This window comes from Rhamphochromis longiceps, linkage group LG7 (genome assembly GCF_057381845.1).
Source record: "Rhamphochromis longiceps isolate RC_006_pf linkage group LG7, R_longiceps_female_GT1.1, whole genome shotgun sequence".
NCBI lineage: Eukaryota > Metazoa > Chordata > Actinopteri > Cichliformes > Cichlidae > Rhamphochromis > Rhamphochromis longiceps.
In genome coordinates, this window is record NC_140563.1 from 29,559,544 (window position 1) to 29,584,100 (window position 24,557).

The 24,557-nt window shown below is 45.3% G+C and overlaps 1 protein-coding gene across 1 annotated transcript; it reads left to right on the forward strand.

Annotated features, from left to right (window-relative positions):
- The first annotated feature begins 564 nt into the window (after positions 1 to 564).
- xpo7 (exportin 7) lies at positions 565 to 23,202 on the forward strand. Its single transcript, XM_085413262.1, has 28 exons — positions 565 to 668; positions 8,983 to 9,129; positions 9,924 to 10,017; positions 10,288 to 10,454; positions 10,818 to 10,883; positions 11,245 to 11,349; positions 11,950 to 12,115; positions 12,225 to 12,298; positions 12,379 to 12,498; positions 12,575 to 12,721; positions 12,896 to 13,068; positions 13,365 to 13,558; positions 13,633 to 13,738; positions 13,828 to 13,963; positions 14,820 to 14,893; positions 15,004 to 15,084; positions 15,446 to 15,509; positions 15,637 to 15,745; positions 16,023 to 16,129; positions 16,422 to 16,510; positions 16,608 to 16,715; positions 17,146 to 17,228; positions 17,317 to 17,531; positions 17,628 to 17,766; positions 17,897 to 18,054; positions 18,130 to 18,228; positions 18,312 to 18,439; positions 19,560 to 23,202. Exons 1-28 carry the CDS (start codon positions 636 to 638, stop codon positions 19,651 to 19,653), a joined length of 3,276 nt encoding a protein of 1,091 aa, XP_085269388.1. The 5' UTR covers positions 565 to 635; the 3' UTR covers positions 19,654 to 23,202.
- The last annotated feature ends 1,355 nt before the right edge of the window (positions 23,203 to 24,557 follow it).

Sequence of the window (24,557 nt, forward strand, 5' to 3'; positions counted from 1 at the left end):
TTAATAAATCATACATTATAATACTGTTCTTGTTTTTTGATGTTTTACTATATGATAAGATGTTATATTACATTTGTCCATTTAGGCCATCTATCTATAAGCACCTTTAAAAATGTCAGTTAAAATACTACTACTACTACTACTAATAATAATAATAATAATAATAATAATAATAATAATAACAATATTAATAATATGACAGTAAAATTAATTTAAAAAGTCAGAAATTTATTTAAAAAAGGTTTTCTAATGAGTTTGTAAAATGTCTGTCACTAAACAAACTCTGATTGTATGCATAACTTCTCTTTGTTACATGTTATTATGCATTCATGTCTCTATGTATTTGATTCCAGTGTGTTGTAGTGCATTACATTGTGTTGTATTGTAACATAGCGTTACAGCGTTGTATTAATGAGATGTATAGTTTATTAATCTATTTGTATTGTTAAATGACATTGTGTTGTATTAAATTGTTTTATGTTGTATTTAATTGTATTAAATTGTATTGTGTTATATTAAATTGCGTTCCATTGTGTTACATTGTGTTGCATCGTGCTGCTGGAGTCCTGCCAGCGGCCACCAGCGGGGGCGCTGTTGTCACTTTGGTTACCCATAAGCGGGGGAGTGAGAGGTGCATGAAATGGAGAAAAATGGCGGATCATGTGCAGGTAAGCGGAGGTTTCATGTTTTTGTCGCGGATAATTTCTGTAGGCGGGCGCAGCTGAAGCTGAGGCCGGATCCGAGTGCGCCGCTCCCGGCACGGAGCTAGCGTGCAGCCGGTGCGTGCGGGCGGCGGCCGCGGTGGAGCTAGCGGGGAGAAAGAAAGGATGCGGCCGCCTGTGTTGACTTGTGGCCTGCTGTCACAGCACGGGCTGGAGGCTAGCCGCTGCTAGCAGCCAGGGGAGGGCTCGGGCTCCGGGGCGAACAAGGGAGTCTGCGGGCTCCGAGTGTCCAGCCTGGTGAGTTCCGGCGTCCGTGGCCATCAGAGGCGAGTAACCGGAGGGCGAGCGGCGGGAAAAATCGATGTATTTCAGTGAAGTAAACAATGAAACAGGCGGTTAGCTGCAGACGGATAGCTGCCAGGCTAGCACGCACGGTCACCTGGCGCCACCGGGAACCGCCGTAAACACGCTTATCCTAGACGGACCGGGCGCGGTACCCGGAGCTTCTGTCCCGGAGTTCCAGGTTTTTGTGTTTTTATTCACGGCTCGCTCCGGTAACGACACCCAGCCATGCAGCAGGCTAGGCTAACGTTAGCATATCTACACGTCAACTTCTCCCGCCCGAGCGTGTTTGAAAACATGACCTGGTCTGTGTGAGCGTTAGTCGGTGAAACAGGGCGACGGTACCGGGCCGGACCCGCGAGGGGCTCCAGGGTGAGGACAGCGGGGGTTTTTACCCTGGTGTGGGCAGAATGGAGCGGCAACTAGCCAAGGCGCTGTGCTCCGGCACATGTTTGGGAAGCCGAGGGATGAAGTTCAGCTGCTCTGGACTTCCTCCATGATGCCCCTGCAGGGAACTCTGTGAGGAGACTGTGGAGACTTTGTGCTGAGGGGCAGGTGAAACCCCGACAGGTGAAGCCAGCTTTCGTTTTCTCTGCTGGTCACATGAGCTGTGTGTGACATGACATAATATATTGTTAATTGCGCACAGCATGCATGAACTATGAGGAGAAACTCATCCGATCCTCTCATGTTAGCGGCTGTAACAGCTCGTTATTATTGTTTCTGCTTCAGAGTAACTTTAATCAGTTTATCTGTGATCAGCTTTAATCCCAGGAAGGATTGTACGAACTCAGGTGGGGCACAGATTCACTGAATGTGGTCAAAGTGGAACATCTCAGCCTGATTTCATTAATATTTCAATAATTTACCAGGTAATCAAACGTTCAGGTGAGTTTCTGAGGGATTCTGGGTAAACGTGTGACGATGATTTCAGGTTTTTCAGTCTCAGCTCTGGTCAGAATACTGGGGAGAAAATATTTATTAGTGATAAAAATGATAATATAAATTATTCTGGCAGCTATTTTCATGGTTATACAGATTAACTATAAATTCAAAGACATGAAAACAGCAAATTTTATAAAAACAGCTTTAAGTTAGCAGATTTAACCTAAAATAAAGTTTTTAAAGCTTTTTTTTTTTTACCTAGAAATGACACTTACTCCATCACCTACTCCCAGGTTTATGATCCTGTGAGTGCCATAAACTGTCTGATAATCCAGGTGAAAGTCTTCACTTATGTAATGGTTATACTGGTACCACTGAGCTGGATGTAGCTCATAAATTCATAATTAATAATGTGCCAGTAAAGTAAGAGAAGGGCCTCACGTCGGGCAGTTCTCGTAGCTGGATTAAGTTGAATTTCTGTGATTCTGACACACAATAAGCCCAGATCCTTGTTTTTAAGTATTTTTAGCTGAAATCTAACAGAACGAAGACTTAAGTATTTTTAATGATATTAAATGACTGAAAACGAACCACTTAAGTTCATTCTGGTGTTACTGAGACAGTTTTTGGTGGAATAAAGATCAGGCTGATATTTACTGTTCGTATCCACTGTGTGCTGTTTGCTTTCACTCAGCCGTTTGTCTCCAGACTGATGATCATGTGGCTGCCTTGTTCTGATGGGGGGTTGTTCACTTTCCTCACTGTAATTAAAATAACATTCACGTGTAATTTTTAAAAGATCGTCTCACGTTAGAGCATGAGCCCACACACCTTCATTCCTGTGATCAAACACTAACTTTAGTCAGTTCAGCTGTTATGAGCTGTCATTCAATGATGATGTGATGTGGCGAGTCGAAGGCCAACGCCATGAGGTCAGAATCACCCGCCCCAGTCTAAAAAGTTCACATTAAAGTCCAACGTTTACCCTGGTGTTCCTCACGCAGTCAGGCTGGAGTCAGTCCACAGCAGGAAAAGAGATTTGGGCTCTTTAGCTCCATAAAACAGTTTCTAATGTTTGTGTAGTGACAGCAGATGATGATGGAGAGGATTTTTCTTCAGACATTTCAGGCACTGAATCGTCTGTTTTTTCATACACCTGTGTGTTTATTTGAATAAAAAGGGGTGGCCTTTATTGACAGCCGTGCTCCTGTGATGTTCAGGACTCCTGCTAATGATGATTAAATGTCCATCTGGTAATCTTTAGATAATAGCTGATCAGCCGTCTGCTCCCTGACGCCTCCCACAGGTTCTCTGTTTATGGAGATAAGCTGCAGACCAAAAATCACCTCCTGAATATTTAATGATTCGGGAGGTTTCAAAGGATATCCCTCCATTATGTTTATTATGTTTCTGCACACATGGGCCATCGTAGCTCGAGCCTGCAGAGCTGTCAGGAGTTTATAGAATATAAAATACGTTAATAAATAAAAAATCTGCTCTCAGGTTTCGACTGAACCTATTCCTGTGAGGTGAGGTTATTATTTATTATCTCTGTTTTCTGATGCTTACCTCGGTCTAAGCAGAGACTCCCCAGCTATGGGACGCATCCTAGTCAGGTGCTGTGCGTCTGTGCTACGAGCTCCTCCCAAATCTGCCAGCCTGTCTCTGGTCTCTAAGGGAGCTCCAAGGGTCAGATCACCTCCATCCTTACACCTGCGATCCTGTCAGGATCACACCCGACCTCTATGGCGCCTCCATGGGACACTGTGTGTTTCCAGGTGGATTAAATGATAGTAGTAGTTGCATATTTGTGAAAAAAAAAAAACACGACAATGTTCAGTTTAAATACAGGTTATTTAAAGTCTTTGGTGAACACAGCTGCTGTTTGGACGCTTCGGTTGTTTTTGTAACTCACTTTCATTGAAGTGACTCTTCATGAGTTTAGATGAGGAATAAACAGTTTCCCGAGTCTCGCGTGCAGCTGAGTGTTTTATTCAGTGGTTTCATTCTGACTGGTCTGTGTGCCGTCAGCAGGGAGGTCGATGCTCCTGCAGCATCACCAGAGGAGGCTGAGATGTTTCTCTACTAGCTTACCTGTAAAGCTTCAGCCTGAAGCTTGGCTCACTGGCTGTTGGTGTTTCTGAGGTGGGCTGGACTCTCCTGAAGCCATAAAGAAAACACCTCTGTCCTCCTCCCACACCTGCACTGACACAAAGTTTGGTCTCTTTCAGCTGTTGCAGCATCTCATGGTCACTGAACCGGTGATGAAATCATCAAACCTGTGTGCTCGTGTCTCCAGCACGGCCGCAGCATGTTTCTAAATGATGAGCTAAAGCATGGCAACAGAGTTGTGGTTTGACGCCAGAAAAAGCTCCGATGCAGATAAATTCAGATCTGTGACATTCACACTGCTGCTCGCAGGCCTGCAGCTGGACTCAAGCTCCCAGTACCAACCCTCTAAGTCAGATTTACCTTCACACTTACCTACAGCATTTACAAATTTGGGCTTTATATCTTTATTATAAAACTAAAAAACAAATGCATCCTTCTGTTCTGCAGTTTTTAGATGTCCTGAATATAATGGAGAAGAATATTGTTGAAGGAGCTTGCAGGGTTACGAGCAGGAAGTTAAAGATGTGCTTTCCTCTGGTTATCATCATTTTAGGACTAAAGTTATTAGAAACTCTTTGAGCAGACGGTCGAATAAAAAGAGACCAATTGTGTTAAGAGTTATTGACTGAATATGATAATTATGCAGACAAATAGACAGAATTTAAAAGGAATCAAAGGTTTGCTACTTCTTTCACGTTTGTTTGTGTTTCTGAGTCGTTTGTGACAGTAAATGTGAGTCTCTGGGTTTATTTAATTAAGATTAGACGTCAGAGTCAGCACAGGTGAAGTTTTCACTGTTTATGGACCAAAACACTGTTTATGGATTGAAAACACAAAGTTAGACCAGTGAGGATATGTTAGCTGCCACTGTAAAGAAACTGCATCCTTATTTCCACATGGATCAGCGTTAAAGCCGATTGATTTATTGATCAAGTGAGAGAAAGTTCCTCTCCAGTCCTTGTGATGGTGTGAAGGTGGAGATGAAGGGGAGGTCTGCATACAGCCCAGAGGCAGGAAGCCAGTACATTTACACCGTGATGCTTGGGTTAATGGTTGCTTTATGAGCCAGATTTTAAAATGTTTCCGATATGAGTGGTTTGAGGACTTTGAGTCGTATATCAGGGTGAAGTTGGTGTTAGCCAGGTAAAAATAAGGCTCCTCGATCACTTTAACTTTAAAGATTTTCTTTTTGTTTGATTGGTTTCTTATCTGTAATTGTTCTGCTGGAAATCAGGAAATTCAGATTACTTCCTCGAAGTCTTTCCTGTCCTGCTGAAAGCAGTTTTAGTTGAGCTGGTGAGAACTTCATTTCATGTAACTGGTCTGATGGTTGGAGGCTGCCGGCTCGAGTCACATCACATTTATAGTGATCCTTTATTTATCAGGTAAAATTCTCATTAAAAGTCTGTTTCAAAGGAGACGTATACAACAACAGTATCAGGACAAAGACGCACACAGAGCTGATATTCAGTCACAAACATGTGATCAAACAGAATAACAGGCCATCAAAAGCCGTCACTCTCATTGGGATCTGAAGGTCGTGAGTTAATCTGTGACGCTGCTGTTGCTCAGTTTGATGGTTGTGAAAACTGAAATCTGAGAGTTTAACGCCAGCCCAGAAGTGTTGCTCAGTGGCAGCACGGTGAGGAAACTTTGTGAGGAAGTTGTAAAACCAGCTCCTGTGTTATGGGAACCAGTTCAAATGGCAGAAGTTCAGGTTAGTCCTGAATAATGAAAGTAAAGCATGCAGCTCTCTATGAACCTCTGTGGTCATTGTCTAGCCCAGATTTCTTTGTCATTTTCACTTAATTACAGAAGCTTTTATTTTGTAAAATAGACTGAAAACAGTTCATTTCATATTAAATCAACCAAATCAAAGGAAACTTCAGAATCAGCTGATTTCATTTTTAATTTAATTTAATGAAGCCATGAAAAATTAACCTTAATACTGTGAATGATTTCAGAGTTACAGGAAGTTTGGGAGCGTTTCTTAGATCTGGTTGATTTTCATATCTAAAACGGACTCAGCAGTCAAGACTCACTATCGTCCTCCCTCACTCTAATGGGACCAAAATAAACTTCACTTTTATTCACTCATAAAACTAACCTACAAACTCATCAGAAAGCGTTTGATGAGCTCAGAGGTCAGGTGGCTTGCATCCAATCAGACCTCAGAAGAGTCACCCCCTGCTGGTCGTTAGAGAGAGTGGATGTCACCTGTGAGATTAAAGCACCCAGAGTATGTATCTGCAAAATAAAAGCAGCAGTTAAAATCCAGAAAACATCCGTCTGCAGGCCAGACGCACGGCACAAATTTAAAAATAGAAACAGTTTGATTTAAAATTAGAAACTGGAAGCATCTGTCGGCTGCCAGCACCGGAAACGTGCTCGTCATCTCCGAGCATGAAGTAAGGAGAGCCTTCAAGAGAGTGAACACCAGGAAAGCAGCAGGACCAGACGGCATCCCAGGTCGTATCCTCAGAGACTGCGCATACCAGCTAGCTCCTGTGTTCACTGAGATATTCAACATCTCTTTATCTCAGTCGGTGATCCCCACATGCTTCAAAGAGTCCATCATTGTTCCTGTCCCGAAGAAACCCCACCCTGCTTCTCTCAATGACTATCGCCCTGTAGCCCTCACCTCAGTAGTGATGAAGTGCTTTGAACGCCTGGTCAGAGACTTCATCATTTCTTCACTACCAGACACACTGGACCCACTACAGTTCGCTTACCGTCCAAATCGTTCCACAGACGATGCCATCTCTCATCTCCTCCACACATCACTCACTCACTTGGACACTAGAAGGGGGAATTATGTTAAAATGCTCTTCATAGACTACAGCTCTGCATTTAACACCATAATTCCCTCCACACTCACCACCAAGCTGGAGCATCTGGGACTCAGCTCATCTATGTGTCAGTGGATCTCCAACTTCCTAACTGGCAGACCACAGGCAGTAAGGATGGGCGGACATGTCTCAGCCTCCACCACTCTCAGCACTGGAGCCCCCCAGGGGTGTGTTCTGAGCCCCCTGCTGTACTCTTTGTACACATATGACTGTGTGGCCACTACCAGCTCCACCACCACCATCAAGTTTGCTGACGACACCGTCGTGGTGGGCCTGATCTCTGATAACAACGAGACGGCCTACCTGAAGGAGATTAGGAATCTGGAGAACTGGTGCCAGAGGAACAACCTCCTTCTAAACGTCAGTAAGACAAAGGAGCTGATAGTGGACTTCAGCACTAAGCAGGAGAGGAACTACCAGACCCCCGTCATCAACGAGTGCCCAGTGGAGAGAGTGGACAGCTTCAAATACCTCGGAGTTCACATCACGCAGGACCTGTCATGGTCCTGTCACATCAACACCGTGGTGAAAAAGGCCCGACAGCGTCTCTACCACCTCAGACGCTTGAGAGACTTCCAACTGCCCTCCAAGGTGCTCAGGAACTTTTACTCGTGCACCATAGAGAGCATCCTGGCGGGAAACATCTTAACCTGGTTCGGGAACAGCACCATGCAGGACAGACGAGCTCTACAGAGGGTTGTGCGGTCAGCTGAGCGCACCATCCGCTCCGAGCTCCCTGACCTGCACTCAATCTACAGCAGGCGGTGCTGGACCAAGGCCAGGAAGATCGTGAAGGACCTCAGCCATCCCAACAATGGACTGTTCTCTCTGTTGAGGTCAGGAAAACGATTCCGCTGCCTGAAGACCAACACAGAGAGACTGAGGAGGAGCTTCTTCCCGCAGGCGATACGGTCTCTTAATCACACCACCACACAGTACTGACCCACACATATGGTTCTTACACACACACTGGACTTTCTGGACTTTGGTTTTGCACAACACTGGTCACTATATTCTTCATTTCCGGTTAATACTTGTACAGCTGCTGTTATTGTGTATATATTTATTTAGATTTAGATTTCTTCATACATTCTTATATAGTTCTATATTGTGTATTTTGTTGTACAGTTATTTTATTTTCAACTTTAATTTATATATTTTATCTTATTCTTCCCAGTTAAATTTACCCTTCATTCTAATTTGTGTTGTACAGTTATTTCATTTTTAACCTTAATTTATATTTTATTCCTTCCTAGTTAAATTTACCCTTTTTAATTTTTCATATTTATTTCCTATCTTATTCATAGCCTTTCCTTTTTTTGTTCTCTTTAGGTCACGAGCAGTTGTCCAAGTATTTCACTACATATCGTACTGTGTATGACTGTGTACGTGACAAATAAAAATTTGAATTTGAATTTGAATTTGAATTTGCTGCACCGGGAAGAGCCGGAATCAGGCTGATGCCGACACCTCGGGAAAACATGGAAAATTTACACGAGGAAAAAAATTTATGAGGAAAACTGGAAAATGCTCTCGTTCTATTTTTATAACTTTTTTGCGGAATATCTTTTCGGTTTAGTTTTCTTTTTCTTAGATGTTATTAGATGTTAGGTGTGTGTGTGTGTGTGTGTGTGTGTGTGTGTGTGTGTGTGTGTGTGTGTGTTACTGTTGAACTTGAGTTTCACGTGAAGCTGAGTGTAAGCTGAGGGTCTGCGGGCATCACCGTGGGCGGGGTTTGGTGCTCGCCGCTTATCTGACGCCTGCAGAAGTTCGACACACATGATGCAGTGCTCTGTCATACCTCACTCCATGTACCCTCAACGCATCACACGAGTGGAGGTGGCTAGCGCACCTAGGTGGAGGCTGTAAACACCATCAGACCATCAGCTTCCACCTGCACTCATGCCGCTGTCCCCCATCTTTGGCCCTGTCGGTGTAGTTTTCCTAGAAAGTAACCCGAGACGGTTGGAGCAGATGGCGCTCGGCATGTGTGTCTGTGATTATGAGTGTGTAAAGCTCGGCGTGGCTGCCCGTCTTATCTGCTGTGATCTCTGTTTGTCTGAAACGATGAAAGACTCGAGCCGGCTGCGGCTCACTGATAAGCCTGCGCTGTGTCCCTCTGTCTTATCCAGGGCCTCGCCCAGCTGGAGATCCTGTGTAAGCAGCTGTACGAGACCACCGACACCGCCGTCCGACACCAGGCTGAGAAAGCTCTGGTGGAATTCACCAACAGCCCCGACTGTCTCAGCAAATGTCAGCTGCTGCTGGAGAGAGGCAGCGTGAGTACAGACTACAGCCGGACTGTCCAAGCAGCTTCAGTTTAACTTTCCCACGTTAGCAGAGATGATGCTCTGCAGGGTCAGACAGTCCTGTGCCTGACCCTGCAGATTCAGATCAGACTCAGCAGACATGATGGGGGATTTTTGGAGAAGCTGAAAGCATGAAGACTTTCAGTTTTGTGCTCCATCTTTCACTTGGACAAAAGTCAAGTCAGTGAAAAATGAGGGGGAGGAGTCACGCCCTGATGAGGGTTAGCTGAGCACCGACTAATCCATCCACAGGTTCACCTGCAAAAGCTTTACCTCAAGTGTGGGCAGCGTTTCCTCTCATAGAGAGAAATGGTATCACACAGATACATGACCACAACGTGCAGACACACGATAAAATCCAAGAATCCCAACACAACAAATTTTTAAATATTTGTACTTAATATTTATATCATATTCGGTGCTTGATAAACACAAACTGAAATATTTCAAAGGGTTTGTTTTAATTGGGATGGATGAAGTATCGTGTCATCCAGGTGAAGATCGCTGACCCCCACACTAATGAGGAGGTAACTCTAAAATGAAGTGGAGTCAACTCGTACTTCATATTTATGAGCAGGTTTCTGTAGGTGTGAGGGTATATTTTAAGATTTCAATTTTTTTTCATCTGCCTGAGATAATGATGGAGCAACCCCTTCACTAACCAGCATATCTGAAAGGCCATTTCCTCTTCTGTTGTCAGAATAAAAGCATGTAGATGGCTGTCAGAGGAGATAACCTGACCTCACTGTTTTGTCTCCTGTCAGTCTTCATATTCTCAGCTGCTCGCAGCCACCTGTTTGTCAAAACTGGTTTCTCGGACCAGCAACCCTCTACCCCTCGAGCAACGCATTGATATCCGTGAGTATCTCCTGAAAAAAGCGGATAAACCCTGCAGGTCAGGTCAGTCTGAGGATTAAAGAGAAGCTGGAGTGATGCATTAACAGTCACAACAGAGATGCACTCATCAAACCTCAATAATGACAATGAAGATGTTTGTCTTTCAAAATAAAACAAAATCGACATTACTAGTTGAACAGGTTGTGGGGTTTTCAGTAAAGCAAAGCAGGGTGTTTTAGTGTCTTATTTTGAAAAGCCCCTGCTAAATGTTTTGTTTGTTTGTTTTTTCAGGGAACTATGTGCTGAACTACCTGGCGACGCGGCCGAAGTTGGCGGCGTTTGTGACGCAGGCTCTGATCCAGCTCTACGCCAGGATCACCAAGCTGGGCTGGTTCGACTGTCAGAAAGACGACTATGTGTTCAGAAACGTGATCGCAGACGTGACACGCTTCCTGCAGGTCAGAGCGCTGAAACCCTTCTGTCCTGTGAATCTTGTGTATATTTATTTGTTTAATTTGTCAGAATAAAAAGTTTTAAGCAAGTTTTTAAAAGTAAGAAGATTCAGCTTATTGGTTCGATCATTACCATGGTGATTTCGGTGCTTTTATAACTGTTAAGTAGGCTCATTTGATCTGGTGTAAATGTGCAGCGTACTTTGATGTCATAATGACTTCTCCGCATGGCTCAAACCTGCTTACTCTGTTTCTGGACCTGTTTTATTCAGTGTGTGAGAAGAAAGAAAGAAACAGGATCATTTAAGCCTGGATTAGTTTAACCTGATCTGTGTGCGTTTGTAACCTTTTGTGTGGTTGTTTTTACAGGACAGCGTTGAACACTGCATCATAGGAGTCACCATCCTGTCCCAGCTGACCAATGAGATCAATCAGGTAAGTCACAGCGTGCAATTTATGGAGGTGTGGCAGATTTAAACAGATCCTCGCAGTGATCGACGACCACAGCAGGCCGAAGAGTTTGCATGTTTGGTGACGTGTCCAGACCAAACTGGGTTCTATACTACAAAACGAGTTCAGCATATCCAGCATACCTTTCCAGTGACTTGATTCCAAAATAAAATATATCTGTGTAATATACAGTGAGCGTACAGTGCAGGATATTGAAGCTAAACTCTGGAAGTGTCATTTTTATTTATTTTTTGTTGATGATGAAATCACCAGCATTAGTTGGTCCTCAGATTTTCTGCCGACTCTGATCTTTTTTTTCTTTTCTTTTTTTTTTTTTTCTCCTCAGGCCGACACGACGCATCCTCTGACCAAACACAGGAAGATCGCCTCCTCGTTCAGAGACTCCTCGCTCTTTGACATTTTCACGCTTTCCTGCAACCTCCTCAAGCAGGTTTGTTTCGTCCTGTCGGCAGTTTCTCCCATACAGGCTTACATATACACTGCATTTCATTTTTGTACTGATTTCCCGCTTTTAGTTTTTTTAATTATTTCAGACCTGTGTTATTTTATTTTTGTTCTGTATTTAATTTTGTATCAATTCCTCAATTTATCTACCTTAACTTTAGATTTATTCTTTTTCTTTGCATGTCCATGTTAGTCTGACGCTGTCAGAATAAAACTTGTGTCTTCTTTGTGTCAGATATTTAATGTTCATATTAAACATGAGTTGATGCTTCAAACAAAGAGCAGAAAGTATGAAAATGTGATCTCTGCAAGGAAAACATAAGTGCTGCCCTTAAGCAGGCTTCCACAAGTTGGCCAATCAAAAGAAAATGGGGGTCTTAAAGGCTGAACTAAGGCCCATTGTAGGACAAAGGATTATTTTGACCTGTGGATCACGCAAAGCTGCTATAAAAACTCATATAAAGATGTATTTTGAGTGAGGCAGCTCGCTGTGGACACTAACAGATCATATTAAATGCCTGAGTGAAGCTGATGATGATGGCGGTTTGTTGATGCTGATGATGATGATGATGCGTTTGCTTTTCAGGCTTCAGGGAAGAACCTGAACCTGAACGATGAGTCTCAGCACGGCCTGCTGATGCAGCTCCTGAAGCTCAGCTACAATTGCCTCAACTACGACTTCATAGGAACCTCCACGGACGAGTCGTCGGACGACTTGTGCACCGTGCAGATCCCCACATCATGGAGATCAGGTAGAGGAGCGAGGCGCCCGCCGCTTACAGATTAATGTGGTGTTGTTACTGATATTTACTGCCTCACGACAACATGAAAACGGTTAAATCTGTGTTTTGTCTTCTGCAGCGTTCCTCGATTCCTCCACCCTGCAGCTGTTTTTCAATTTATATCATTCCATCCCTCCATCCCTCTCCCCACTGGTAAGTGAGCACAGTCATGTGACTACAGCCTGCAGACTGATGCGTGAAGCTTTACTGTTCGTGTGTGTGTCTGGGTGCAGGTGTTGTCGTGTCTAGTTCAGATCGCCTCAGTTCGGAGGTCTCTCTTCAACAATGCAGAGCGAGCAAAGTTTCTGTCACACCTGGTGGACGGAGTGAAGAGGATACTGGCAAACCCACAGGTAACACACACCTGTCTGAAAACACACACACCTCTGTAGCTTCGTGTGTGTTGAACAATGTGTGTTTGTGCTTCAGTGTTTGCCCGATCCAAACAACTACCACGAGTTCTGCCGCCTGCTGGCGAGGCTGAAGAGTAACTACCAGCTGGGTGAGCTGGTCAAAGTGGAAAACTACCCAGAGGTCATCCGCCTCATCGCCAACTTCACCGTCACCAGTCTGCAGGTGGGTTTTTTAACTTTTTCCGTCTGTAATAGTGTATGTGTGTGTCATCCACGTTTAAAAAAAAAAAAAAAAAAAAAGTGTATGTGTGTATATATTCACACACACACACACTTACATCGTGGTCAAGCAGCAGTGTTGTGTACCTGACTCTTTACTCCTACTCTTCCTCCTCAGCACTGGGAGTTCGCCCCCAACAGTGTTCACTACCTGCTGAGCCTGTGGCAGCGCCTGGCAGCGTCAGTCCCTTATGTTAAAGCCACGGAGCCCCATCTGCTGGAGACGTACACTCCAGAGGTCACCAAGGCCTACATCACGTCCCGACTCGAGTCGGTCCATGTCATCCTCAGGTGAGACTTAAACCAACCTTAAAGTTAGACAGGATTTCATCTTGTTTGATTTTCCAGCAAAAGATTGCATTTCCATTTATTCCATTAATTTAATTAATGCGTTCATAAGATGTACATAAAAACTTAGATGTGTTGGGAACAGATTCTGGATGTTACTCCCATGATGTGTTCGGTGTTTGTGGCTGTGAATCGGTGCAGTGACGATGGTTTGAGTCTGAAGGGTTGGGTCGGTGATGGCTCAGGCAAACTTCACCTGAGGGTTTTTAGGGATGAGCTGAGCATGTCTCTGTCCGTAGGGACGGGCTGGAGGACCCTCTGGACGACGCCGGCCTCGTTCAGCAGCAGCTGGACCAGCTCTCCACCATCGGCCGCTGCGAGTACGAGAAGACATGCGCACTGCTCGTCCAGCTGTTCGACCAGGCGGCTCAAACCTACCAGGAGCTGCTGCAGTCCACCAACTCGAGCGCCATGGACATCACAGTGCAGGAGGGTAAGAGCGCGAGCCCCACCCCTGTGCTATTTTGGGGACTTCGGGAGTCTGACGCCTCCTCTGCTTCTCTGCAGGTCGGCTCACGTGGTTGGTTTACATAATCGGGGCAGTGATCGGAGGACGCGTGTCGTTCGCGAGCACAGACGAGCAGGATGCCATGGATGGAGAGTTAGTCTGTCGGTAAGAGTGCGAATGTGGCGAGCCGGTGTCTGGGGGCGTGACTTCCTGTCGCTGAAAGCCTGACCTTGCGTTTCCTGCGTTTGCCTCAGGGTGCTCCAGCTCATGAACCTGACAGACTCGCGGCTCGCTCAAGCTGGGAATGAGAGGCTGGAGCTGGCCATGCTCAGCTTCTTCGAGCAGTTCAGAAAGATCTACATCGGTGACCAGGTGCAGAAATCATCAAAGGTAAGGCGCGCCTCTCTGTAAGCTCCACCCCTTTCAGCTGACATGAATGAGCAGGTCTGACTCTGTGTGATCTCTCTGCTCAGAAACTGCAAAGTGTGAACATCCAGATAAGTGCTTGAAAGTAAATTGTGGTTGGTGTTAGCGCCCCCTGCTGGCTCGCAGAGCATCATGGTGGTGTTTAAAATTCAGGATGTGGTGTTAGGTAGGCATAGAGTCAGCTGTGAGTCACATGGTCAGCCTCCTCCTCCTGCTCCTCCAGTGGTTCCCCGGGGCGCACCAGTAACTCACTGCACAGAGTATATGATTATATATCTCTGCTGGCCCAGGAATGCCTCAGGATGCCCACGAGAAACTCAGAAAAGTCTGCAACCTCCAGAGCTCGGAGAATCTCAGTCGGTTTTGTCAAAACATCGGTCAAACCCGAGGCCTTACTTTTGGATTCAGTTCCAGTACCTGTTCTCGGGCTGGGAAGTCTGGCTGAATCTGGAGCGTTGTTCACACAGTGCTCGGGCCAAATTACTGATTTCTGGCTGGCTGGATTCAATCGATTTAGCGTTTTGGGGCTAAAACTAAATTTAGGGGAGTAGTAAAGTCCTGAAACCCTTTTTAAACGCTGAGGGTGATCAAGCATTCAGTAAAATGTTCAGTATTTTACTGAATGTGGACAGGTTTGATATTATTTTATTAAAATATTTATTATTATTGTTTCTGTTTTCATTGGAACTAAAGTAAAATAATAAGAAGCAGAATTCGGTGCAGACTGTTCCAAACTGAAAACACAGAAATGACTTGAAGCGTCCTCTGAAGTGGCAGCCGCGTGGTGATCATGTGACTTCCTGTTTGTGTTTGTCCGTAGCTTTATCGACGACTATCAGAAGTTTTGGGCTTGAATGACGAGACGATGGTACTCAGCGTCTTTATAGGGAAAATGTGAGTAACTGAAGTCCAGGTAACTCCGGCACACCTGAGAGCCGATGTTCAAAGTTAAACGAACTCTCAGCCGCTGTAAATATGTAGAAGTAAACTTTCCTCTCTTTCAGTATCACAAACTTGAAGTACTGGGGCCAGTGTGAACCAATCACCTCCAAGACACTCCAGCTCCTGAACGACCTCTCCTTAGGATATCCTTCATGTCTGTGACCCACACAAATGTTTTCATGTTGATTTAGTCTAGTTTTTATCTTTGCTGTTGTTTTTGTGTAGTGAAAGTAAAGCAAAAGAAGCCTTGCCCACCTGATCTTATCGTTAATGAGGGGCAGCCAATCAGAAGAAAGTTGTCTTTAAATGTTGAGCAGCTTGTTTCAGATCAGCTGAGGGCCTGGTGCCTAATAAATAAGGATAATTATGAACCGTGAGTCATGAAAAGCTACTGAGCAGGATAATGAATCCATCTTAAGGACTTAAAGGTTAAACCAGGCACTGAGTTAAAGGAAGGGGTGGGGCTCTGGGTCAGCGTTTTCTCCTTGACTTCACTGTCTGCACGTACAGCAGCGTAAGGAAGCTGGTGAAGCTCAGCGCTGTCCAGTTCATGCTGAACAACCACACGGTGAGTACTTCACATTTATCGGAGCCCAAGTTTCACGTCTGATTAAAACGCGTTGAGCTGACACACAAGCATCACAGACGAAGAAGAAAGTGAGCTGTGATGAACTTCCTGCTGCTGTCTTTGTCAGAGCGAGCACTTCTCCTTCCTGGGAGTGAACAACCAGTCCAACCTGAGCGACATGAGGTGTCGGACCACCTTCTACACTGCACTAGGACGCCTGCTGATGGTCGATTTAGGTACGCAGACACAAACACACACGCTGGTGTGGCTTCAAGTTCTTCAGTTTCGGACTTTTTGTAGACTTCACTTGGCAAAAGGTCGCTGAGACACAGATCCAGAACGACCCACTGCGGCGCCCCTTGTGATGAAGAAGCAGCAGAAAGTTTTTATCTTGTAACAACACAAAAGCTGAAACAGGAGAGATACTGGTGCCTGGAAATGAAGTGTGACGTGGTCTGCAGGAGCCACACACACACAGTTTACACTGGGCCTCGTGTGTGTCTGTGTCTGCAGGTGAAGATGAGGACCAGTTCGAACAGTTCATGCTGCCTCTGACGGCGGCGTTTGAAGCAGTGGCTCAGATGCTGAGTACAAACACCTTTAACGAGCAGGAAGCCAAGGTCAGAACACCCTCACAAACATACAGACACATAAACAGCATCAGTTTTGTCAAACATTTATTTCTGTTTTTGCAGACAGACACACATTGTGTTGCTCGTGTTTGTGTTTCTGTGTGTGTGCGTAAACGCATGTGTGACACAGCGATGGCGGTGTAGCAGGGATAAAGAATAAAGCGGGTGTAACTCAGAGTTGTGCTAATAAAATTGTGACCCTGCTTAAACACGAGGAAACTCCAGCAGAAGCAGCTGAGCACGTTTCGAAACATTGACCTTCCTCCTCTTCCTCCTGCAGAGGACTCTGGTGGGTTTGGTCCGGGACCTGCGAGGAATTGCATTCGCCTTCAACGCCAAGACGAGCTTCATGATGCTGTTTGACTGGATGTATCCTTACACTGACTTCAGATCAGCACGCGGTCAGATCCTGGTTTTTCTGTTTATTGTGTAAACGATGAAAGTGTGTCCTTAACCCGCTCCGCAGATACCCGACCTACATGCCCATCCTGCAGCGGGCCATCGAACTGTGGTACCACGACCCAGCATGCACCACGCCAGTCCTCAAGCTCATGGCAGAGCTCGTCCACAACAGGTAAACCTGCCCAGTGACGAAGGGGCAGGTTTAAGAGTATGACCTCTGACCTCTGTGCTGTCACATCCTTACAACGGTTCAGCCTGTGAGGATCCAGAGACGACTCAAAGAAAGTAAAGGCAGCCCACTGGCGGCCTGGGATCAGCTATGATTGTAGCATTTTCCCTCCCAGCAGGAGCTGTGGGAGTGTTTTCATTGGTTCATTCTAAGAGTACACACAGTGAACGTCAGCAGAATAGTCAAGTTTTAAATGAGGAAGCCGCCTCAGAGGTCTGACACCTAATGTTTTCAGAGTTCTGGTGAGGCGTGACTAATGTAGATTGTTTTCAGTGATGTTTTACTCGGCTCAGAAACCAAAGCGCGTCTCCTTTCAGATCAAATGTAGAGGTGAAAGGTCACTAACTGTGTTTGGTTTTTGTTTTGTTTTCAGATCACAGCGGCTTCAGTTTGATGTGTCGTCGCCAAACGGCATCCTGCTGTTCAGAGAAACAAGCAAGATGATCACGACCTATGGTACAACCTTTGACCCCCACTCAACCGCCTCAAAGATATACCTGTCTTTGTTCTGGGCCGCTCATCGAGTTCCTGTTTTCTCCTTCAGGGAATCGGATCCTGACGCTGGGCGAGGTCCCTAAGGACCAGGTGTACGGGGTGAAGCTGAAGGGCGTCAGCGTGTGCTTTGCTATGCTGAAGGCGGTGCTCAGCGGGAACTATGTCAACTTCGGGGTCTTCCGTCTGTATGGCGACGACGCTCTGGACAATGCCTTACAGACCTTCATCAAACTACTGCTGTCCATCCCTCACAGTGACCTGCTGGTATGCTCCACCTCCTCACAGGTTTTTGTGACTTTGGAGACGTGGACTCCGTTTGAGTGAGTTTTTAACCCTTGACCTCTGGTCCTGTCTCTGCAGGACTACCCGAAGCTCAGCCAGTCCTTCTACTCTCTGCTGGAAGTGCTGACGCAGGACCACATGAACTTCATCGCGAGCCTGGAGCCTCACGTGGTCATGTACATCCTGTCCTCCATATCAGAAGGCCTCACAGCACTCGGTAAGGCAGCGACGTTGGTCAGGTGTGTGTGTGTGTGTGTGTGTGTTTCTGTGTGCGTGTGTGTGTGTGTGTTTCTGTGTGCGTGCGTGTGTGTTGAAGTTACATCATTGTGTCTTTGTGTGTGTTTCAGATACGATGGTGTGCACCGGCTGCTGCTCCAGCCTCGACCACATCGTCACCTACCTGTTCAAGCAGCTGTCGCGCTCCACCAAGAAGCGGCCCGCTCCCATGGCGACAGATGACCGCTTCCTGCACATCATGCAGCAGCACCCGGAGATGATCCAGCAGGTGAGCTGATCACACCTGAGTCACCTGACCACACACACACACACGTGTTGACACCTTGCTGCTGTCGTTGATCAGATGCTGTCCACCGTTCTGAACATCATCATCTTCGAGGACTGCAGGAACCAGTGGTCCATGTCGCGGCCTCTCTTAGGCCTCATCCTGCTCAACGAGAAGGTAACTGCCGCTCGCACTCGCCTCAGAGGTGGCACCGCGTGGGTCAATGTGCGCTATAACACGTGTGTTTTTTCTAACTGCAGTATTTCGCTGACTTGAGGAACAGCATTGTCAACAGCCAGCCGCCTGAGAAGCAGCAAGCCATGCACTTATGTTTCGAGAACTTGATGGAGGGAATTGAGAGAAATCTACTAACAAAGAACCGGGACAGGTGAGAGCAGGCAGCATTCATCCTCTCAGGTGGTCAGGAACGTGAAAAACGGGTGGAGACGTGAGACACGCTAGACTCGGTCAGGATCGTAGCTTAGCGTTAGAGATAAAAGCCACTCACAGACTGTCACTCAGTCTGTGATCATTCAGACTCTGCAGCAGGGATTGTATGAGGTTGTGATCCACAGACAGGGTTACCTGCAGAAAGCCACACCCAGAAGTAGGTACAAACTAAAGGTACTGCTGTGGACTCGATTACTACTGTCACTGATTTATTACTCACTTAAACTGGAGGAAAACATTTTTTTCTTGTGTAATCCTAAACAGCCTGAAAGATATATGAAGACCAGTGTTTAGTGATGTGGAACAGCGACACACCTTATTTTTGGAGACACACATTGTGCATTATAATATAACCTGCTGTCAGGGGGATGTCAGGACGATCGGTGTATGGAGGAAGTCATCCAGTTACGTTAGATTACGTTGTGATCCCGAACACACATTTCCTCATCAGCTGGAAGGAACTGAATTAGGAAAGTAAAGCTGCTGATGGAGAACTTTCAGAAGGCGTGATGCAGCAGCAGCTGAAGGTCTGGGTGACCTAAAAGGGTGAAAACTGTGAAAAATGAGCTCGAAATAATTTCTGTACAAATATTGTGTTTGTTCGCGATCTATATCTAACCTCAAACCGAGTTTTAAACATGGCTGACGTGCAGATAATACTGCTGTTTGTGCAGTGCATGGTCACATTACTCCAGTCGAGCAGTTATACATCAGTCTGTGCTGTAACAACCGAAAAATCCTAATGATTCCCACGGTAACCCTTGCCCTCGGTAACTAACGAGTGTTTCTGTGCTGATGCCGCAGATCTGCTCCTCTCCACCAGACTTCATTCACAAAACCACAAATTTATTCTGTAAAAACACGTCGTTACACGCTGGTCAGAAATTCAGGCCCTGAAAGGAGCACTGCCTTTCGGAGGTTTTCCACAAATAAACGCGTTTTAATGTGGGCGGATCTTAACAGTCAGGATTAGCTGGTTCTGACCTCCTGCAGGGGAACACTGAGGGGAGTTGTTCGTGTGCCTGACGAGGTAAAAATGCTCTGTGTGTGTTCTGCAGGTTCACACAGAACTTGTCAGTGTTCAGGAGGGAGGTGAACGACAGCATGAAGAACTCGACATACGGCGTCAACAGCAACGACATGATGAGCTGACATTCCACGCGGCCGCCCACCGAGTTCGCCCGGCCCCTCGACCCGCCTCTCCACGGCCTCCTACCCCTCACCTCTCTGCATCCCCCTCTCCCCCCCCGGGCCCGGATGCCCAGGGATCATCACCCCGCCACGACACCAATTCAGCCCTCCCCCTCCTCCTTTTTGATATAAGCATATATAAATATATACAGATCTATTTTAAAGCCAGCCCGCCGCGTCCGGCTCGCCTGGCTGCTCGAACAGAGGGGGGGGGAGGGAGCATGTCTGAGCACTCTGAATCACTGACAGGAAGTGGAGTGCGCCGCAGCCAGAAGAGGCGGCGAGGGGACGAAAGGACGAACGCCGGTAAACGTAGTAATCCGCTTCTGCCTGCCTTGTATAGAAACCACCCGAGAAACCAAGTGTACATTTTCTTTCGTAACATTTTGAACAATGTTTATAATGATCGACTTTAAAAACCCACAAAGACGAGACGACAAACCAACGTGTGATTGAGCTTTTTACAGAGTAGTGAGTTAGTGCACATGTCTGTCTGCGTGGGCATGAGGCCGGAGGGTGGGCGGGGCAAGCACAGGAAGCAGGTACACACACTAACGGAAAGGGAGGCTCAGAGCATCCATGTTGTACATTTTTCTCTGTCTCTGCTGCTTGAAGTGATGTAAATATTCCCGAATGACGGCCTCAGAGGGACCGTCCTGCTGCTTTTCCTCCTCGGTGTCACAAAACCGTCACATTTTGGTCACGGCGAGGTAGAAAAACGCCACCTTCATCCTCGTTTCCTGTTTTTCTTTGCCCATAAACACTAACCTGGAGGTCTTTGGGCTTTTCCGTGGTGCTCGGACAAAATTAAACACCTTCAGCAGACCAAACATCTTTCATTAGAGCTGCTTTTATTGTGAAGGCTCGCTAAACCTTCAGCTTAAAGTTGGTCTAATGTCAGCATGTTTGTCAGAGCGTCATAAAAATGATTTAAAGACAGAAATAGTGATTAGCTCCTGTTTTTCTTGGTCACGTGACACTTTTTCTCCAGCCATCATTTAAAAAGATTCATCAAAACCCCCGTGGTTGTCGTTGTTATTATTATTATTATTATCATTAACTGTAAGCTGCAGAACAATAAGCTGGCACGTCATCAACTTCAGTTTGACTAAAGCGTGATCAAAACAAAACTTTACCTCTTTATGGTTACAGTAAAACAAGCGATCACACAACACACAGGCTGACATTTCAACATTCAGGGAAGTTCAGGGTGTCATCAGGCTGACAGGAGGTTTGCAAATATAGAGGAAATCCTCAGAGAGGCTTCATCAAAGCCGTATTAGTATGATGATGATGATGATGATAATAATAATTATATTATTATTACTGGAGCTGCAGTGACGATTTTAGTGGCGACACAAAGTCGGACATAATTATCAATCTTCAGTCAGATTTTTGATTTAATAATCTGCTGATTATTCCTTGATTAGAGCTTCTGTTGTGACGAAGGGTCATAAAAGTTTTCAGTCTCAAAATGTTTCAAATGTTGAACTTTTAGATATTTTGTTCTTGAGTTCCAGCTCTTCTTTTTCCCGCAATACTAAAGCAGATTATTAACTTGCTCGTTCTGATGATTAATTAATGCTGCGTTATTTTAAGCGATTCATCTTTTGATTTTTAAACATTTGTCAAACATCTGAAGACGTCTCCTTAAAAGTTATTTTTCATTTTTTTCCCTGTTATTCAGATGTTATTCATTTATCAGACAAAATGATCTGCAGCATTTCAAACAAACATTTCAGACTCGAGCTCCTGAAGCTGGGGCACTTCCTGCTTTCGCCCCACTTAACAGTCCCCGAGTGAGTTTTCAGCTCTCCGATATCTTCACCTTAAAAATTCTCGTGCTTTCTGTAGATTTTTTTTTTTCCTCTTTGTAATGAAAATAAACTTTCCCAATGAAACCAGCAGAAAATGAGGATATAATCACACTCACTTATCATATTTTCAGTTGAATTAACACAATGAATCATATAAAACTAGATGTGAGGATTCTTTTTCAGACAGACTTTAAACAGATCGTAAAAGCGGCATGTTTAAACCTCCGTAAATCTGCTTTGACATCAGAGGAGTGTCGGAGTGCAGACGTCCTCTAATAATCTGCATGTTTTAACTTCAGCTTCTCGTTGCCTCGTGACCCGAGTGTTCATCATGATCACCAGCTGCTGTTATCGGCTTCAGCTCGACTAAAACAGAACCACACGAGCCTTTAAACGAGTCTTCAAACTCAGGAAAAACACTGTTAAAGTGATCACATGGTAACATTACAGTATTACCCCGATTCGCCTCGACGACTGGTTTAATATTGCGACTTTTACAGGATGTTGTCGGGTTAATAGAGTTCATGTCTCAGATTTTCTGTGTTGATGTTCTTGAGTGTCTGACCGACAGAACAAAGTCCAAAACACTGAATCCACTGATCGAGGAAAACGTTTAAAGCTGAGCTGAAACCTCCACAGATCTTCAGGCAGCACCAATTTCTACCAAGTCTCAAGTCGAATACGGCAACATGACTGCGTTTAAAGACTCGTGACCAAGAAAAACCACACAGGAAGTCAGGGAGGAAGGTCACCGTTTGTTCATCGCCACATGAATTGTTTCTTTGACGGTTTTTGGAGTACATAAGGTCATATTTTCTGAAATTTCAGGTTTCACCACGTTATTTGTTGTTTTCATGCAGTTAAAAACGTGAAATCCTCTCCAGCGTCAGCTGACTGAATTCACAGAAAGTGATGGAGGTTTTTTGTTTTGTTTTTATTGTATAAAAAAAAAAAAAAAAAAGCAGCAGAACTTCCCTTTAAGGCACCCGTCTGCATCGCCGCGGCTCTGCCTTCCTCTGAGCATGGCGGCTGCGCCAGTGGTGACGTCCTGCAGGTGTCGCACGCCTGCTGCTTGATGAACGTGTAAGCAACATGGTCACAGCTACATTTTCCCCTCTGGTAGGCTGGGTGCAGTTTCCACCATTTTGTTTACACTCTGGATTCCTCGGACCAGGTCTCGGCCTGCCCCCCTTTTTTTAGGGAGTCCTTTTTGGCGTGTGCGTTGATGTTGTGTGTGTTTGCGTGTGCGTGGAGTGGCTCTCTGTTGCCTGGCGTGCGTGTATGTGGTGTCTCACGGTGCTGCGACGGCTTGAACCCGCGATGGAGCTCAAACAGCCAAGGTCTGAGCCACCAAGCGGGAAGCAACAGGGGGAAACCATCGAGGCGGGAGTGCGGCGAAGGCGTCCGGATCGGTCGTCAAACCTTGGCAGAAGGTGTACAAAGAGAAGCAGGAAGTGGAGTCTATTAGCAACTTGTGTTACTCTCTACGATGTTGCTGCTAACTGTTTGTGACAACTAGCTCATCTCTAACCATGTCAGCACTCACGGATGTTTATTGAGTTCCTAATTTTTTGGCTTGTGTCCCTGATGTGAATGTGTTGGGTCCATAGAGTGAATAGCTGTTTGAGTTGTTTGGATGTCTGCTACATATAGTGTAAGCATTGTGACTGCAAATAAACCTCATTGATTTTTACCTCGCTGCCTCGCATCCTTTTCTTGATCTCAGCTGATCTACAGCTTGCCACAGGTGCTCAGCAGCAGTGCTGCTCTTTTTGTGAGCTTATGGTCACAACATCAACAGTCCGCAAGACTACGAACCTCCCTCAAGTTCTTCCTCTTTTCCTCCATCTTCATCAGCCTTTGTCAAATATGTCCACTCTCTTCTGATGTCATCCTGCTCACTGCCATTGAAGATCTTATCATCTTAAGACAGCCTTAGTGCCACCATCTCCAAACCATACATCATTATAGTCCTAAATGTCGTAGGTAACAAGATGCTCAGAATCAGTTTTACTTATAACGCCAAGCCACAGCATCAGTCACATTAAGGTGCTTTATATTGTAAGATAAAAATCTCACAATCATGCAGAGAAATCCCAACAGTGAACAAGCAGTTGGTGAGAGTGAGTTTCTTCCTGTTAAAACTCCCTTTTAACAGGAAGAAACCTCTGGCCATAAAAAGGCTCAGGGAGGGGCGGCCATCTGCTGCCACCTGCTAAGGGGGAGGAGAGGGATACTGGACAAAAGAACAAAAGTAGCAGTAAAGCCTCAGAGCTGCTCTTACATCATCACCAATGTCTCTGCTTCACATCCAGGTAAAGGTGTTTCCTTATGTAGAAAAATGGGGGCGTGACTGTATGCAGATTGCACAGTCCAGCTGCTTCACACAGATTCTGATTGGCTAACATACACAGGGCACATGGATGTTTTCATACGGTACATCAGTAAATGAGGGTCAGCCAGCTAGCTGATAAATTCTAAATCAACTAGCGTGCCCATGTTAGCAACTAACATCAACCAGAGAAAATCCAGTTTAATCTGATGATGTCTATTTGAATAAACAGGAAGTTAACTTTCAGTTTAAGGTAAATTATTATGGTAATGCTAGCAAGCTAACCTAAAAACAAATGATGTAATGTTAAATGTTGATATTTTTTTTACACCATTAAATTGTGTAACAGTATAAAGAGGCTAACTAGCTACCATTAGCCAGGTAAACATATTTTATAATGTGTTCCATTTGAAGTGGGAGGCAATCTCTGAGTTGGAGCCTTCGACTAGATAGCCCCTAAAGTTGGACTTGCTGAGTTTGAAAGTCGGAACAGGAACTCCATTTTTTGAGTTTTTTGAGCACCGTGTACCACATAAAATCGGTTAAGTTCAGTAAGCACAACCAGAATTCATACATAAGGCGCACTGTAGATTTTTCAGAAATCAAAGGATTAATTTGAAGAGTGACTTATTTTCCGAAAAACACTACTAATTATGGCATACATGCCAATCCTCCCGCTTTTTCCAGGACAATCCCGAATTTCCACCCGGACATAA